The following is a 19,059-nucleotide window of genomic DNA, read 5'->3' as shown; positions in this document are numbered from 1 at the left end:
AAAGCAAAAAAGCAAAGGGAAAGAGGCAAACACTTTAGTCAAAGTTCCACAAAAGGACATGGGAGAATGAAAGGCTCTAGATACACTGTGCGGGTCTATTAGATGTCTTTTCTGAGTACATTTCACATGAATGATGTAATAAGTGACTAGTCCACTAAGGTTCAGACTTCTTGTCCAGAGGCAATTTCTGTTTAGGTAATTCAGTCTTTCCCCTAGAGGGACAAAGGCATTCCTATCATAAGATGTGCTCCTGACACCCCCCAACCCTCAACATTCAGTGAATATGAACTCAGTGACCTCTTACATCACCAAGCCTCCAAATGAACAGGACAGAAGGACATCTAGTCCAAACTTCCTTCAAGGGCTCAGATCCCCTCCACAGGCCCTCTTCTCAGAGGCTTCTGGATGAACTCTACGGTGACTTGGAGACCACAAGGCAAAGTATTTCACTCTTAGAAAATCTAATTGTAGTTTTCACTTACTGGCCTAGTTCTGCACTTTAAGGTTACCAGTGAGCCCTTTTGGCACTTGAATACAGTTATTAAGGCCCCTCCAACTTCTCCAGCTGAAATCCCCTACTTCCTTCAACTATTCCCCATGAAAGGGTTTACCTCTCACTATTCTAGCTGCCTTCCTTTGGACATGCTTCCCTCCCTCTTAAGGTACAGCCCCTAAGATGGAACATGACTCTCGTGAATGGTATGACCAGGAGGACTGCTATTTCCCCTGTTCTGACCCTAGGTTCCTGGAGGTGCATCACACTGTTGACTCATGTAGAGCATAAGGCCACCTGAAACCACAGCCTTTCTTCATTTACATGGTCTTCTGATGGTGATGAGTCATCTTTTCCCACCTTGTACTCAGTACTTAGATCAAGGCTTGTTTCCGTTGTTTGTTTTAAAGCCAACTATATCCCTGTTAAATCTGATGTCCCTGTTAAGTTTTACGGTCTACCTTTTAGACTGCAGACCTTTTTGTATTCTCTGTTCTGACCAAAAACACTTATTGCCTGGCCTACGATGTACTGGGTGCTAAATAAAATAGGAACACTGCCCTTAAGGAGTTACAGTCTAGTTTGAGAAAGACAAATCAATAACTAGGTTCTAATGGGATAAATGATAATCTGAGTCCTAAAGGGGAAGAGAGGGAAGAATGTATTGGAACAATCAAAGGCAGAGCACAGGTTCAAAAGACCTGGCCCATGGGGAACCACAGTCAGTCTGATATCACTACAACACAGAATCCAAGATGGGGGAATAATGGGAAAGGCTAGACAGGTACAGTAGCCAGGACATGGAGGACCTCCTAGGCCATGTAAAGGAGAATGGACATTCTTCTGGAGGCCAGGGAATGTCACTGAGTGGTTATTTTAAGAAACAAAGTCAGGTGAACATGTTCACTGCAGTGGTCTTACTGCTGAGAGAGCAATATTAGCACAGGGAAACCAGTTAAAAGATTACTGCAGTGTCTAGGACAGAAATGATGAAAGCCTGAAGTAAGGGAGGATGGGAAGAAGATGGGTTTGAGAAACACTGAAAGAATAAAATCGCCTGCACTGGGTAACAAACTGGGGCAGGGCATGGGGTAAATGCCAGAATGAATTCTTCATACAACACAGCCACCACCCAATACCAGTTGGGAAATTCAATTTGACAGGTATGCCCTAACTGCCCACAACCAAATAATTGCTAAAAATGTGGATTAGGCCAGTGTGGAGGACAGAGGTCTTCAGCAAGTGTTACAGTCGCTCCCTGCCTGCCCTGTTCCCCACCCCCTCCAAGCTCTCACCAGTTCATTAACCAGCTATCACTGGGTCTAGTCATTCTCCAGTTATGTGTCCGTCTAACTTTACCATTCTGTCCATAGACTTTTATCTAAAGAACATCAGGATAGACTTCCTCCAACGCCTTGCTGAAATTTAGGTATCTCATAACTCAGTGAATACCACTGACTTTTAGAAAACTACCATTAACAAAACAGAAACATAAAAAATTAAGGTAACAGTTGGAGAGAACTTACATGAAATTGAAGATTAACATGGGTTTGGAATAAACCAGGAATTAAAAATACAGAATGTTCATGTTACACATCAAATTGTTTCAAAATGAAGTTTGTCCCAAGAGGCAAAGTGGGGGCTCAGGCTCCAGTATGACTGTGTCCCACGGAGGCCGTCATCTGCCATCTGCCAGCTTCAGTTGTGGACACACTTCTGCTTTCAACTCAGACTGTGCAGAAGTTCAAGTTCAAGCAAGAACGCAGCCATCTTTACATCAGGGAAACCCCAGGCAGTCAGGATCCTCAACCTTTGGGTCATCATCTCTATTTTCAATGCCTAAAAACCTAATCCCATTGCAATTTAATAATAAGAAGACCACCCTACTGCATCTCCAGGTACTACTTCCCTATCCTTCCCATCCACTGCTGCCCAAGGGCAACACTGCATTAAAAAGGAATTTCAATTATTTGCCTGAAACATGGCTCAGAAATCTGCTCTTTAAAATATCATTAAAAGCAGGAAGAATTGTCTAGGCCATCCTAGATAATGAGGAACCTGTTATTTGAAAGAGCTATTCCAGGTACAGTGTATAGTTTTTGCTGGACTTAAGAGCTGGGCATCTAGATCCACCTGCTTCCTCTGGGGACTTGAGGAAGGACGGCTTCAAGAAGCCAGGGACTGAAGACATTAGCCCAAAGAAAGGGGAGATGGGGACATGCTCAGGAAGGGCTCCTCTGGGACTTCTTGGCCTACATTGCCCATGGAGTCCAGTATGATTCCATAAGCATTTATTGAGCATGTATTAGATACTTTCGTTGATACAGTGATTCAGAGCTGAGAAAGAAATGAGCTTTCAAACTAATGGGATGATAAAGACTACTACAAAAATTGCAAAATGCTTAAGTGCCCTAAAACTGTTAGTGAAAAAAGCTGACATTCACTGAGTATATGGCCCCACACTACAGAGCATTACATACCCATTATTTAATGCTATCAATAATAATCACTTTTAGAACTGACACTTCTTGAATGTTATTCTAAGCACTTCAAGTTTTAACTCATTTAATGAAGTAGACACTGTTATTGTTCCCATTTTACAGATGAAGAAATAGCTTACTTGCCCGAGGTCACACAGGAAAAGGTAGATAGAATTACAAAAGCCATAAGGATGACTAAAATGAATGCAACAGGCACTTATGTTCTACAGGAAGAAGTAAAAAAAGGGCTTTCAGGCCAGAATAAAATTTAAGATGGACTCTGAAGGCTGAGTGCAGAGGAAAGAGCAAATGCTCCAGGCAGAGTCAGGAGAAAACGGAAACCAGTGGATAGGTTTGCTGAGTTAATGTGTCAGCAGAGGAGCAAATGGAGAGGTTAGGTCCAGGCCACAAGTTAGAAAATCATCACATGACCTTCATTTAGGCACTTTCCCCAGAAAATTAGGCACTTCCTGTTGCTCAGAAAAAATACTCTCTGTTGTGCAGTTAGACCCAAGGAGCTGTCTACCGCAGAGTGTCTCAGCCTTAGGGGAGTGTCAGAATCACTTTACCGGTTTGTTCCAGCACAGACTGCCTCGCCCCACCCCCACGTTTCTGATTCAGGAGGTCTAGCTAGAGTGGGGCTGAGAACCTGCTTTTCTAACAAGGTCCCAGGTGCTAAACCCTCCGCTGCTGCCAGGTATTTTGAAAACCACTGTCCTCAAATGATGTTTCTTAACCAGATGTGATGAGAACCACACAAGCCTGAATCCTCCTCTTGCAGATTCTGATTCAGGTGGCTTTGAGTTAGGCACAGACATCTGCAGTCTTAGGAAGTCGATGAGTAATTCTGCTATGTACCCAGCTGAGAATCACATTCCCAAGATAACTCACAGGGGTTCATAGCCTTTATGGGAGGGAAGGCAGGGGTTGCAGGTCCAAGCAGAGCACAGCTGATTCCAGCCTGGTACACCATCATAGTGAAGAACTAGAAAATTCACACCATATTTTCTCTTACACATAAAAGCATCAAAGGAGGGTAATCACCAAGAATTCAAAAGAATGAAAAAGCATCATAACAGCCCCTAACAGGCAGTCCTTCAACATTGGTTCAGTACGTACAGGTTCTGTTCTAGGTCTAGGATGTAGCAGTGAATTAGAAAGACCAGGCTCTGCTCTCAGGGAGCCCCCATTTAGTGGGATCACACAATGCCCTCTCCCCCACTGCCTAGAGTGAGGGGGGTCTCAAGATGGAACAGGCGGTTGGTGTTACACGTGCCCAATACTTTTACATAAGTAGCTGCAGTGACTAAAATGGACGAATGGCCTTCCTCTCTAGCACAGTGGTTCCTCAGCCCAGGAAGTACATTAAATTCATCTAGAGAGCTTTAGAAAAATACTTATGTCAAGGGACACTTGGACCACACCCCTGGAGTAAGCCTGGTTTTAAGGCGACCAAGGTGATTCTAGTGTACAGCTGGGGTTGACAGCTACCAGCTCTGTACCCCACAGAAGTTCACCAAATGTTTTTCACAACCTCAATTTCTCCCTGGTGAAGCACTGTTTTATGTCCTGCCCTACCAAGTGCACTTCAAAGTCTAGATCAGCTTAGGGGAACATATTTCCATTTCTATGAGTACCTGTGGTCCGTAGGGCACAAAAAACTACTGTTAGTTTTTAGATGGGGTTCCTCAGTCTGAGGTTTGCAACCCTCTTCTCTAGAAGATAACTTTTCTATGTGCAATTTCAGGCTTGACTGGTCAAAATAAAAGGGGCTTTGGGTTTTGTCCTTCCTGTCCTTCCTGGAAATTCAAGTGTTCCAATGGAAGAATTGAGTCTTTCCTTTACTGATCCCATCTTATTTTTCATATATTAGATGATTTTTGCAAATGCTTGTCAATTGGAGATTTTTCTAGCCCTCTTTGTTGGGGAAGTCTTTGTATTTTCCCATTTCTACAATCATTTTAGTCACCCAAGTATGTGTGACTGATTCTAAGCATCCAATTTGATTTCATTTTTGAAACCAACTTTTCTTTCTTCTTTAGTAAGGATATTTCTAGCCTTCAAAGGAACAGCCACATGGTTGGATCCACTTGGAAGGACAATACCTACTGCTTGACTAAGTCCTGGTTCAATGGAGAAATATAATCCCTAAGTTTGGAATTTAAGGACCTATAAAATGACTAAAACAATGTGACAGACTAGTATAAGCTTCCAGCTTTTTATTTTGTAAAGTAAGGATGTTAAAAACTTACCATCTATTATCATTTCATGGAAGAAAGGCTATCTTACCAAAAAAGTAGTAAATTTGTACTGTCATCATAAAAGACAATTTTTAAAATAAATCTGGCCTTAAGAAAAATTTGCTATAGTTTTTTTGTGAAAATGTCACCAGGGACCAACATTACAGAACTGCAGCTTTGGAGAAGTTGATACAAGTTTCCTGAGGTTGATCTGTTTGTATAGCAGGACTACCCTGAACAGAAATTTTGTAGGGTGGAACCGAAGGGACTTTGCCCCTGGGGACAACGAGCCCGAGTGTCTGTGTGAAGGAGTACAGTGGCCTATTCACACAATTCCCTCTGGTAATCTCGGATGCGTTATTTTAGCAGGTCTTGATTCTTTGGCAAATTGCAGATTTCGGTGTTATATCTGTAACCTGAACAGTAATGGCTGAATTAACTGGATTTCAAAACTGCCACTCCCTAGCAAACCAAGGTAGGGCGCTAATATCAAGCACGTGCTGAAAAAGTATTTAAAAGCAGCACATAACTTGAACAGGGACAGCATCATATTTCACAAATGCTGTTTGACTATTTAGGGAAGTCTGTCTCCTTTCCAGAGGAGGGGCAGTGCTCCAGAGGGCAGGACTATAGGTCATTCGTCTTGATTTTCTGAGCTACTCATACAGGTTTGTTAAGATTTCTTTTTACAAAAATCAACATAATCTTAAAAGATGCATATTAATCTGAATAGCTTTAACAAGGGCACCCTGGAAAAAAAATATGGGTGCTATCATTACCACATAATTATGGATACAGTGGAGTTTCGTCATAAGAAAAGTTAAGTTAGGTGAATTTAACTCTCGGTATGTGCTCAGCAAAGGGAGAAAGCAAGAGATTAAAAGAAGAGGGCAGTTTCACCTGGTGTGGGTAAAATTGTAGTATTTCCAGAATATCTCACCTGGCTTTAGTACATCTGCATATCAATAGGCATTCAGAGGTGGAGAGAAGTATGGCTTTAGCGCATTTGCATCATTCCTCAGGGGTGGAGAGAAGTTCATCTCCATATCAATGGGTAATTACGTGAGCAAGAAAGGCTTATCTCTACCTGAGAGGGAAGGGAGGGCCGGTTTTGCTTCTGCTGGAGCAGGAAAGAAACAAGGCCCTGGACTGTAGTTTGTAAGCAATGAACGGATTTTAAACTTTATTTCTCCCTTTGACTGATTTCGGTTTTTACTAGTATTTTGCGCCTGGATTTCCTTTCCCGGACTTACACCTGGCCTTCTAGTCACTGTGCCTATTCCCAGAGGGGTGGCTGCTGTTACCCCAGACCAGTGGCTCTCAGACTTCAGTATGCTCTCCCCCAGATGTAGTACATCTGGGGCCAGGCCTCAAAATCACATTGATGCTGCTGGTGCCACTGATGCTTGCCTCATACTTTAAGAACCACTACTTCAGACCATCCGAGATCATCCATGCTTCTCACAGTGTAAACACCTTGCCATGCTGAATATGTGTAATTCTAGTGTTTAATGTTATTAGTGTTTTATATACCATGGCTCCTAATCATAAGTCAACCCCTTCATCTAGTGCTTAACGAAAGAGCTCCGGAATACTATACAGTTCCTGGCCTTTGCTGTTATGTCATAAATCAAGATGGCCTGATTGTTTTGTGCTGAACTGGTCAAAATAAAAGGGGCAAAAGGGAATAAGTGTATGGGCCCCAGATTACAGCATTTTCTGAGCCCCAGCACAGATGGCGTGGAGGAAGTGAAGCCCAATTGATTACAGCAAACTTGTTCTACTTATAAGCAGTAATCAGGACCCATGCAGCAGGAAGTATCCTGCTCAGGACTGAAAAGGCCAACCAAACAGAAAAAACATGGCTTCACTGCTGGGGACTAAGGCACTTATCGGGGATACTGCATAAATGGCAAAAACACAGATTGTGCCACTATGCGGGTCACTTGCCACTGAGCTTCAGTTGGTTCTTTATTCTTCTTGACCCTGCACATGCTGTTCCCTCTGCCTCAAATGAATGAATCAGTGGATGAACAAATGAATGTATTTTTCTTTCATATGTGGTAAAGGCTATGAATTCACTGATACCACTGGATCAAGAAAACTTTGCAGATGTAGCTGTTTGAGTTTCCACTATCCTTCCCCTCTCTCCCAGAATCTCTACACTCTTTAAAAAAGTAGGGGGTGAGAAAATATGAAGCAGATTTCACTTTTAATGCATGGTGAGATGGCCAGCTTTTTCTATTTCAAAGTACTGTAGCTCTAGTCAGTGAGATCTGTAATCAAATCCGACAAAAGTTCTTATCTAAAAGTTGATTAATTGGTTCTAAAAATAATCACAAATGATAATTTGCACATTTGTACACCCTATGAATGTTACTGTCCTGTTACACAATTCTTCTGCAAAAAAAATTATTTTGGGGACAAAAGGAAACCATAGGAACTACAACAAAATCAACTGATTTAATAAATCTTGGCTTCTCCTATGGAAGGGAAATTCCATTCTTCTATTTAATCCCCTGCTCTTCCTTATAAATTGCAATCCTGACCCTAGGGGCCCCTGTAGTTATAAACATGTGGAATGACCCAGTGGAGGATCTGGAGACTAACTTTGTCTTGAGAAGCACCATGAACTGAGTGGTGACTTACTTCTTGCCTATTTTGGTTTCCAGGTCTGTGAGCCCCTCATGCCCTGCTTACAGAGGTGTTTTCCCCTACATGTGTCCCTTTGAAAACATCACTTCCTTCCCTTGCCCCCAGCATATCATCAAAGGCATGTACTTCTTAAGCACAGAAACTGTTTATCTGCCACTGAGGAACTTAAGATGAGCATCTGAGAATACTATTTGAACACTATTTTGTCGACCTATAAAATAAAAGTGCACACAGTCCCTGAGGCTTGGGAGACAACGAATCAGAAGAGCTCTGAGAGAATTGGGTAGGCTAAAAATTGAGCTCACCAGGCCCTGGGTGCAGCCAACAGCTTTTACTTCTTGCCTCCACCCACCATTCCATCTCTGCCTCTGCCCAACACAGGGAGGAAGTCAGGAAATGCTTGGGGATAAACCATGACAACCCAAAGATACAAACAGTTAATTATTTCTAAGCATACACTGCTTCTGGTTCTTTGTCAGGGAACTGTTCCTAAGACAAGACTGAAAATTTCCCTATCATCACACCTTAAATATTCCCATTTAATTTAACCTTTGCCCCATAGAGGACCTGGGGCTTCTCTTCCACTCTTAGGCAATGAGATACAGTGTAAAACCAATCTGAGAATGGGGAGCTGGCTGGGAAGATTCCTTTGAATAACTAGGGCTTACCTCTGTTGTCCCACCTGTAGTAAGAGAAAGGCTAAGACTACCTATTTCAGTCTCTTGCCAGAGCTTTAGTTTACAATTCTGGGGCAAATAAACTCTGAGATTGAAGAGGTTCCTGGAACTGCTGGACTATAGACCAGCAACTATAGGACTGAGTGATGCAGCAAGATGCAGTTTACAGCTGGCAAATCTGAGAGAATCTGGTCGGACTGGGAACCCTATTTAATGTTTAGAGAGGAGTTAAGTAAATTCTGCCATATGAGCAATGGAGGTGAGCCTGGGAGTAAAATGTAACCCGGCCATGAGACTAGCAGCAGCTCTGCTTCCTAGTCTGGGTGTGGTGACCTTTCATTTCTTTGTTCTTGCTATTAATTTTACCTCTTGATAGCTGCTTTTCTTCCTACGTTGGATTTTTTTCCTTTCTCATAATGTGACTTTTCAAGGAGCTTTCAAGATTTTTTCCTATGACCCTTACCCCAATTTTCTGAGGGTATTATCACCTTTTTTGTAGTTGAGGAACCAGGATGTTTCAAAACCAAGTGATGGAAGTGCAAATGTTTGCTTCAGCCCAAGAAAGTGTAACTGCTACAGGAATTGCCCTTCTGCCATAAACAACTAGAATACTACACAAAATGTATGAAATTATTATTTTTAAACATTAGACATGGACAGTGCAGAACTGCTGACCCCTGAAAAAAGGAAACAAAGTGAGCCTTACAAGTATGTCAGACTACTACCTAGAGGCAACTGCCATGCTTAGCACAGAAAGGGGGAACCAGAGCTCAAGGTCTTGCTGAATTGAAAAGATGAAAATTCCAGGAGTCCACAAAAACAACCCATTTAGCTAATAAATGGGTTCAGTGTGGTTGCAGGATAAAAGATTAATATACAAATATCATTGCAGTTCTGTAAATAGCAATGAACAATCAAAAATTGAAATTAAAAAAATGATTCCATTTATAACATCAATAAGAATAAAATAGGAATAACTTGTTTAACACAAGACATTCATGATATATATGCTAAAATCTACAAAGTATCACTGAAAGAAAGAGAAGATCTAAATACATGGAAGGACACCCTGTGTTCTGATCTGAATATCTGAAGACATAATATTGTTAAAATGGCAATACTCCTAAAATTGACCTACAGATTTAATGTAGTATTTACTGAAGTCCTAACTGATTTTTCTTTTTTTCCTACAGAAATTGACAAGCTGGACCTAAGCTTTGTATGATAATGTGAAGAGATTCAGCTGAAACAATGTTGAAAAATAATAATCTTGAAGAACTCACAATTTGAAAGTTACCACGTGATGACAATCAGGACAGTGTAGTCCTGGCCTGAAGAAAGACAAATAGATCATTGGAGTATAACTGTCAGTCCAGAAATAAATCCATATATTTATGGTCAGTTGGTTTTTTTGATCAGGATGCCAAGTTCAATGTTGGAAAGAGTAAGTCTTCCACACGTACTGCTGAATAAATGGATAGCCACATGCAAAAGGATGATGTTAGTACTGTACTTCACACCAAATACAAAAATGAACTCAAAATGGATCAGAAACCTAAATCTTAAGAAAACATGGGTATAAATCTTTGTGACCTTGGATTAGGCAATGGTTTCTTAGATATGACATCAAAAGCACAAGCAACAAAAGAAAAAAATAGATAAATTGGACTTCATCAAAACTTTTGTACATCAAAGGGCATTACCAAGAAAGTGAGGAGACAACCTAAAGAATGGGAGAAAATAATCGCAAATCATATATCTGATAAGAGATTAATATCCAGAATATATAAGGAACTCTTACAACTGAAGACTAAAAAGACAAATAACCCAATTTAAAAATGGGCAAAGTATCTGAACAGACATTTCTCTAAAGAAGATATACAAATGGACAATTATCACTGGAAAAGATGCTCAACATCATTAACCATTAGGGAAATGCAAATTAAGAGCACAAAGAATTACCACTTCATATCCACTAGGTGTGAATAAAAGAAGAAAAAGGACAATAATAAGTGTTGCTGAGACCGTGGAGAAGCTGGAAACCTCCTACATTGCTGGTGGGAATATAAAATGGTACAGTCTCCTTGGAAACAGTTTGGTAATTCCTCAAAAAGTTAAATTTAGAGTTGGCATACAGCCTAGCAACTGTACTCCTAGGTAAAAACCCAAGAGAACTGAAAACATATGTCCCCTCAAAAATTTGTCCATGAATCTTCATAGCAGCATTATTCTTAATAGCCAAAAAAGTGGCAACAGCTCAAATGGCTATCAACTGATGAACTGATAAACAAATATGCTCTCTATACAATGGAATATTATTCAGCTACAAAAAGTACAGAGTGTTGATTCATGCTATAACATGGATGAGCCTTAAAAACATTATGTTGAGTGAAAGAGTCCAGACACAAAAGGGCATGTGTTGTATAATTCCATTTATATGAAGTGTCTAGAATAAGCTTTCAAAACCAACTTGCTTATAGCCAATTTAATTGACATGGGCAACTCGTTTCAGATTATCTGTGATGAGGGGAGCTGGAGTGGGGCAGGATGGGAACCCATAGCAAAACTGAAGTCACAGATGTTCAAAGACTGCTCATTTGGACAATATCTTCCTCCTGGGGTGAGAGCCCAATTCTCACACTGTTATGAGGCCCTTACTTAATTTTGGTCATGGAAATGGGCAGTGGATCAAGAACCAGGAAAGCTTGACTATTTCCCTAACCAGCTACGTGACCTTGAGCAAGTCACTGAATTGATAGTTTCTACTCCACCTACTGATTAAACAGTATCTAAATTCTAAAATTCTAAGAATTGTGGGGCTATGTACTTGGCACCAGGCTTGGAATTCATGAGGGGGAACTGCCATACGAACACAGCAGTCTAAGGACACATCCTGTATTCTGACTTTCAAAAGGCAGCTAGGAGGCATCTGCTTATTTCAGGAGCTGTTCCCTGGCAAAGATGCCTTGGCCAAAGCATCAGTTCAGGAGACAGTCTCAGTGTTTTGGACAAAATCAACAAATTTATTGACAACAAAGCCTGTGATTTTTTTCCTTCAAATTTCATAGCTGTGGGCCCAGAAATGCGAAGTTCCCAGAAGACTCTAAAGATACCTTCTCACTTCCCTTGTATCTCCCAGGCTAAGAGAATAGCACCAAGTGTGTCACATTCAACACATCTGCATCCAACACTGATCAAAGTGCATGACCGAGGAACAGATAAGAATTGTTCTCAATTTGTTCAGGTGGAATTGGTTAAATTTAACCTAATTAGACCCAATAATCAAAGCAGGTGTTTGTAAGTTGCCAGTGTTTTTATTCTGTGTGATTGTTTGGCTGTATTTCCCAGCAACTTAGGTAAAGGAAGTTACTATGTCATAAAAATCATTGACCTTATATGTATTCATGTCATACACATATTATTCATGTTCTAGGCAGTATAAACATAAAGCATTGTTGAATACTTCTCACAGATTTTACCATTTAACCATCATCAACATCTAAGCTGGCCTTTGGGAGAGCTTACATTACCTAACTTCCATCAAATAAATACCAGCAGTAATAAATGAGAGCCTGTCTTCTAATCTTACACTGGTCTTCAAAGCACAGTGACTTGGCGTTTAGACTATTAGGAATTCTGACTTCACATTCACAAGCTGTTCACTTTGAAGGCATTTAGAAGAAAAATAATAACAATAATAAAAGTTGCATTCCAGTAAAACAAAATGTTTATTGCACTTAGCAGAATGATGAGCTCTCAACTATAAATCCCAACGAACAAAGAAACCACAAAGCGCAGCCACCAGCAGCCTGGCCCTGGGAAATGTTTGGTACAGGGGCTTTGGTCCACTTTCAAAGGGAAAAATGGCAGGTGGCTGCCGAGGAACGGTCAAGACTTCTCTTTCCAGCAACTGCTCCAGTCCCGGGTATGCTCTCTTGTTCTGCCACACCCCCTCTGGATGGAAGACAGAAATGCAGGCAAGAAAATCCCCATAGCATGTGATCTGGAAGTTGCCATAAAGGAGATCCTTCTCTGAGGCCTGGGGGTTCTACAGGAGGAGCAGAAGCCTGGGAAGCTGAATCAGCAAAGTGGGTTCTAGGGCAGACCTCCCTGAGATAGTGGTGGTTTTCCTGAGCTGGTCTTGACTGTGCTGTGGGGCCATGGTATAGGTGGCTGGAGAGCTCAGGCTTTGCTATCTTATGACCCATATGACAATGGGCAAGTCTCTCTGTGCCTCAGTTTCCTCATGTCTGAAATGAAGGGCCACCCACCAGTACCTCCTTCATTAATACACACAAAATGCTTGGTATAGAGTTAAGTGCTCAATAAATGTTGGTCATAATTACTATGACCCGTACAAGGAAGATGATATTGAAAATATTTCCTGAAAAATGAGAGTATGTTGGGCATCCTATATACACTTCACAGGTAGAGACCTATTCTTCTGAGATCACTTATGTGACGGAGTAGCACAGATAAATCCTCCTTCACCGTGAACATTTCTATGAAATTGTTATGATGTTATTTCTTTGGGATTAACTAACCCTCTTGAAGATTAGTACTTCAGTATATTATACACACATATAATTATAAAAGGAAGAACCAGGTTGCATAAAATTGGTAAAATGAGGCTAGAAAAGGAAAAAGCCCACCAAGAGATCTTAAACTGAAAATCATGAAGTACAAATAGGTAAGATATTTGTTTAAATATTTGGTAAAAGAAAATGTTCAACTCAATAGCTGTGAAAAACACAAATTTAAGGGGTGTGGGCATAAGAGAGAAATAGAAAGTCCATCTCTCAGAATAAAGGGGGTAAATATTTAGTTAAGCCTCAGATAGCATTTCAGTAAATACATATTTCAATGGAAAATTTCCAGTCGAAGAGCAAATAAGTGAAGATGGTTTAAAAAGAGGAGGAAAGCTCTCGGCTTGCATGTCCCTGCCCAGGCCTGTACCCCAGTCTCTGCGTCCTTGTGGTAGTTGGGTTTTTTCTTCCTCATCCTCCCAGTTCCAACTGGAGACTGTAATTTTCTTTCCAGCAGGAAACTGATATATACTAATGATGACAGCTGGATTCAGAAGGAGAAAAAGAATACAGGGGACAGAGAGTCCTTGTGGGTTTAAATCACTTTAAAACTCAAAACAAAACCCCCAGATTTGGAATTTTTAAAACCTAGTTAATGGCTGAGGAAACCTCAAATGATTGGGAAGTACTAAGATAAAAGTTTGAATTACACAAAACACATCATTACTTTAAGCTTTCCTAATCATCTTCTCTGCGTTTCCCCTTTGCTGTTCACATTGTTTATGCCCCCCATCCTTCAATGTGGTTCTGAGACATTTTAGAGGTAGGAAGGGCCTTCCAATTTCACTTACTGAATAAAAAGTATTTGAAAGGAGATGGGTGGATCCTTCTCCATTCAAAAAAGTTTTCCTGAAATTTTGATATTTACTTCCTTTCTTTTGAAATAACGAATTTGATACATTTATTGTTGAAAGTCATGTACATACAAACATATGAATAAAACAGAGTTATGTTGTGTAAAATGGAAAATAAGAGGGAGAAACCCTCCTACAATGGTACCAGTCTAATACAACCATTTTTAGCATTATGCAGCCTTCAACTTCAGTCTGGTCCTCCACTCCTACCCAACCCCTAAACCTCCAGTACTGATTATCACAATGCCTGGACAAATCTCTTTGACATTCTAGGAATGAATTTTCTATTTTTCAGTGACAATAGGGACTTAGCTTCATAAGGGTCTTAATAATCCTATGAGGATATGGGCACAGAAAGAAATGTCACCTTGTCTTAAAACCCACGTGACTCCATTCTCGGTCTTCTATCCTCCAGTCATTTCCTTGTCTGCAGGGTCAAGTCCAAGCACCTTAGACTTTGGCCTATGAGGCCTTCCTGGATTGAGTCCCTGCCTTCCCAGCCTCACTTCTAGTCACAACTGACTGGCCTTGAACCCAACACTCCAGTCACACTGTCCTGGCTTTTGAAGGCTGTGCTGACTTGTGCCTCTGTGACTTTGGTTCTGACTACAGTATACCTCTCCACATTACCCATCTGGTAATCTCTACTCACCCTCAAAACTCTGCTCAACCATCTCCTCCTATAAGAAATACTTCCTGCCCTCACAACAGACATAGCCTTTCACTCTTCAGTGCCTCAAATGTATCCCATACATGCTTCCTTTATAGTATCTGTAATTCCTTACTGCACCTACTTATCAGCCAGGACATTATGCATGTGTATCTCTAAATGTAGGTGCTCAACACATCTGATGCTAGCATGCCATGTCTGATGAATGAAAAAATAAATAAGCAATGACAAAAAGTATCCTTCTCTGGATCTGTCAGAGGGGCAGAAGCATCTCCAGTCAAGTGGATTCCAAAGTGGATTACTGACATTCTATGCCAGGTATGCATGCTACGCTTCATTGTTTTCCTAGGAAAACAGGCATTTCTTCCTTTCTAAAGATGTTTAAGAATATGAGAATTGTGAGCGTGAGAGGTAGGGCATAACTTGCCAGGCTATAGGAGACTAGATCAGATGCTTCCAGCTAATGATAATGATAATGATTTAATAATAATATTAATGGAGCTTCTCAACTATAGTGTTGGAATACAAGGCCTCTTGAAAAAGACTGACCCTGTGTTTTCCTGAGAAGGTGAAATAGTTCTGGTTGAATCAGTAGCAAGGCTACTTTGAAACCTGAGGACTGTCCAGAGTTGAAAAGCTTGTGCCCATTCTGCATAATCAAGGATTATTACTAAACTTTGGTAAAATTAAAAAAATATATATTAATGGTATTCAGTATTTATTGAGCACTTATTCTATGCCATGTAAAACACATTCTTCACATGAGACTTTCCATGTTATCAGGTGACAACCACTTTTAGATGTAGATCCTATTATTATCCCCATTTATAATAGAGAAAAAGTGTCTCACAGGAGGTTAAAATGACTAGCTTAAGGCCACAAAGGTAGTAAACAGCAGACCTAAGATTCAAGCCTTCGGATCTGGCTTCAGGGCCTGTGGTACAGCTCCTACTCAGCTTTCTGACCTAATAATGGAGGTAGATATGGATGTGTATTTATAATCATATACACATGATATAAACACCTGATTTGATTCTCAGAAAATGAATTTACATCTGATTGATGCATGAGTTTAAATAATACTTTTATCCAGATGACAACTATTACTACTATGAAAACTGAGGAAAACTCTGTATTACAGTCAGTTAATAACAAAACCATTTAATGAAGGCCTGCTATGTGCTTAGCTGGGGGACAAAGAATCTAAGATATGGTACATTCTTTCAAGGTACTTCCAAGGTAAAACTATAACGTCACGAGATTACTTTGAAATATTGGAACCCACACATATTGAAATCTACATATCCAAATAAGTTATCACCTTGTTTGGTGATATACTTAGCTATTGCTCAAACTGCCTTTGGAAACAATTTATGAAACACATCTGAAACATTTCATTCCTTTAAAGCTCACAGTTTATTTTTATTCTTAACAGTGCTATCCAACTTAATTGCCATTTTATTTGACATCTGGTTAGTTCTGAAAATCTAGAGGAAAAAATTGTTACCACAGTTTGTGTGGATGTATTATACAAATACATACCTTCATATAGGTAGACATAGATACATACGCACATATTATATCATTTGATTTATGAGGGCAATTCTCAAGGACTGCGCAAAATCAGTACCTCCCCAATAGGAACATAATATGAGCCATATATGCAATTTTTTATTTTCTGGCAGCTACATTTTTAAAAGTAAAAAGAAACAGGTGAAATTAATTTCAATAATACATTTTATTTAATCAAATATATAAAAATATTATCATTCTAGCATGTCATTATAAAACTTAATGAGAAATTTTACATTTTTGTTTTCATACTAAGTCTTTGAAATTTGTGTATTTTGTTCTTACAGAACATCTCAGGTTGGATCAGCTACTTCTCAAGTGCTCAAGAGCGACATGAGGCTACGGACTGCCGCATTAGACAGTGCAAGATAAAACACTTAGAGCTATAACCATCATATTAAAAGAGGAATAAAAGTGCCCATCTCCTTTATATCTTACTTGGCAAAGTAATGACTTAAAGAGGAATAATTCATCAATGCAAGTGAAGTACTGTTGAGTAATACCTGACAACCATAATCACATTTAATTGGGGTATAAACTCTAAATAATCTAAGAGTTTGGAAGAAAAGATGATTCAAAAACTCCAAAGTCACCTTCACAGAGGAACCCAACTCATCAGTAAAGGACAGGCAGCTGGAGAAGACAGAAGGGTATTTTATAACATCCAAGGGCTAACCTTTCCAGAAAAGGAATAGTGGTACTAACATGCCAAAAAAATATGCAGTTCAAATGAACTGATGATTATAGTCAAGCACACAACTCCAACAGGATCCCAAAGAGTGGACTTCCAAGTAGCGAGGAACTCCTTCATGGCCAAGGCCCTTTACAGGCTAAGCAGAGAAGCACTATGTAGCTAGGCGGCATTTGGAACTGAAATAAAGTGGTGGAAACCCAAAACAGCTTCCTGGTAACATCTGATTTATAATCTCTGGACCCCCGTTAGCTCAAGTTTAAAATAAAGTGGACGCAGCCCTGAAATCCCTTATGGGGTGACCTATAATTTATTGTGTAAACCTGGATACTTTCAAAAGTAAAAGGGGACACTATTAGTAATTATGCTGGGACAAGAGGCATAAACTAGGGCTGCTTTATAGCTATAAAACTATATGATCCTATTCTACTAAGCGGATACAACTGCTACCTCTGTGCAGGGATGTGGAGTGGAGGAAAGTGTAAGCATATTCTCAGTACCTCCTCATGGCCACAGGGGCTTTGTGGGCTAATACACATAGATCTGGGTGAGGCGATTTCACACCTCCCCCTCAAAGCATTTTAAATTGGTTTGAATTTGGAAACAGGGTTCCATATGGATAGAGCTGGACTCTGACAGCCTGAATATATTTACTGAAGACAACAAATCATTGACAGACTAAATGTAACAGAGGAAAGGCCTGGCCTGCATGTACTCAGAATCTGACTTTGTAATTGTAGCCTCTTTTAGACAGGCCTAATCAATTAGAAGGGGCTGATTTTAACCAGTTGCAGGCTCATTACCCTGCATTCCAGTTTGTGTTGATGAAAATCAGTTTCAGTATGTGGCCTGGAACTCATGTACAGCACTTCCTGCGGCCTCTTATGTAAACACATCAAAAAATTTTTTTATTTGGAGTTGCCCTTCTCCCTTTTAAGAAAACCACTTTGTGAATAGTGATTAAAATAGAACACTTGTATGTGGACCTGGAGCCCATACCGGGAAATATATATGGACACATATAAAGGAATGCATATAAAGTCAGAGCCTAAGGTAGGAAGGGATGGATTTCAGACAGTCAAAACAGGCTCCAGTGTCAGATGGGTCCCACTCAGTTATCTACACAGAATGGAACAGAATGAACTCTGAGTTATTGATGATTGTTCAAAGAAAATAAATGAAACAGGAAAGAGCCAAAGTCTTAGAAATACAGAGGCTATCTGAGTAGAGTCCACAGCCTTCCCTGAATGACCAAATATAAAGTAAATAGCAAACTTCCAACTAAACAGGACAAGTTTCCTTGAGAAGCTTCTATGAGGGAACAATATGGCAGTCTGTTTAATGTTGATGTGTGGTTAGACTTATGAAAGTAGAAGCTAGGGGAGTGTGTGGTAGAGCCACTCAAAGCCCCACCTATATTTCAAAGACCTGTAATCATTCCAAAATATGATATAACTATGAGTCATACCTGGCTGGCTGCCTTTTGCAGCTTTGTCAAGGCAGCGAGTCAACAGGAAGAGAACATCAATATACACAGCTCTGGTCACCAAACATGGATTTTGCCTAGAAAGGTAAAGAACAGAATATCAATTGGCATTTTCTTTCTCTGAGGCCTGGGTCACAGAAAGGAGATAATGGAAATTTCTACCAGGCACATTATGAGGCTTAGGGAGTTACAGCAAATGCCAAAAAAGAGAGAGTCACCAATGACAAGAACATACCAGTAAGGCAAGTGAGAAAGTGAAATGCCTGAGAGCCTACGGCGGAGGCAGAGTCTATGTGTCTACAAAGCAGATAAAATTCTATGCTACAGCTCTAAGTAAAATAAACTGAAAACAAAAACAAAAAAAATCAATATGCTATCCCAGTGATTTGAAAACAAGGAGATGGGGGTGAGGGGACTATATTCTTTCATTTTCCTTTTAAGTGGACAAATTTAGGGGAAAGATAATCAGTCATGAGTATCACTGATGTAGCATTTTAGAGGAGAATTGTATTCCCACGTGATAAACCACATCTATGGGCTTAAAATAACCAGCTGAAAACCAAACACGGAAGCAGTAACACAGGCCGGCACAGACATTCCTCTCCCAGTAAATGGAATTTTTTCTTCTTTCAATAAATGGGGCAGTTCATTTTAC

At 40.1% G+C, this 19,059-nt stretch overlaps 1 protein-coding gene across 8 annotated transcripts in view; it reads right to left on the bottom strand.

Moving 5' to 3' along the window:
- The window catches only part of THADA (THADA armadillo repeat containing), a 319,658-nt gene that overhangs the window by 58,156 nt on the left and 242,443 nt on the right, over nt 1-19,059 (bottom strand). For 6 of the 8 annotated variants that reach the window (XR_001852627.3, XM_017657268.3, XM_017657270.3 and 3 more), the window contains one exon: nt 18,387-18,481. Coding sequence is in view for 6 of the 8 variants with exons in the window: in XM_017657268.3 (XP_017512757.3) it covers nt 18,387-18,481 (95 nt within the window). In the remaining 2 variants the exon portion in view is untranslated. Of the gene's footprint in view, nt 16,861-18,386; nt 18,482-19,059 lie in introns of all 8 variants that reach the window. The other 2 variants (XR_005053772.2, XM_036990825.2) reach the window with 1 other exon arrangement.

This window comes from Manis javanica, chromosome 1, assembly GCF_040802235.1.
Source record: "Manis javanica isolate MJ-LG chromosome 1, MJ_LKY, whole genome shotgun sequence".
NCBI lineage: Eukaryota > Metazoa > Chordata > Mammalia > Pholidota > Manidae > Manis > Manis javanica.
The sequence above is the reverse complement of the archived record's forward strand: the minus strand, read 5'-3'. Positions and strand labels throughout refer to the sequence as shown.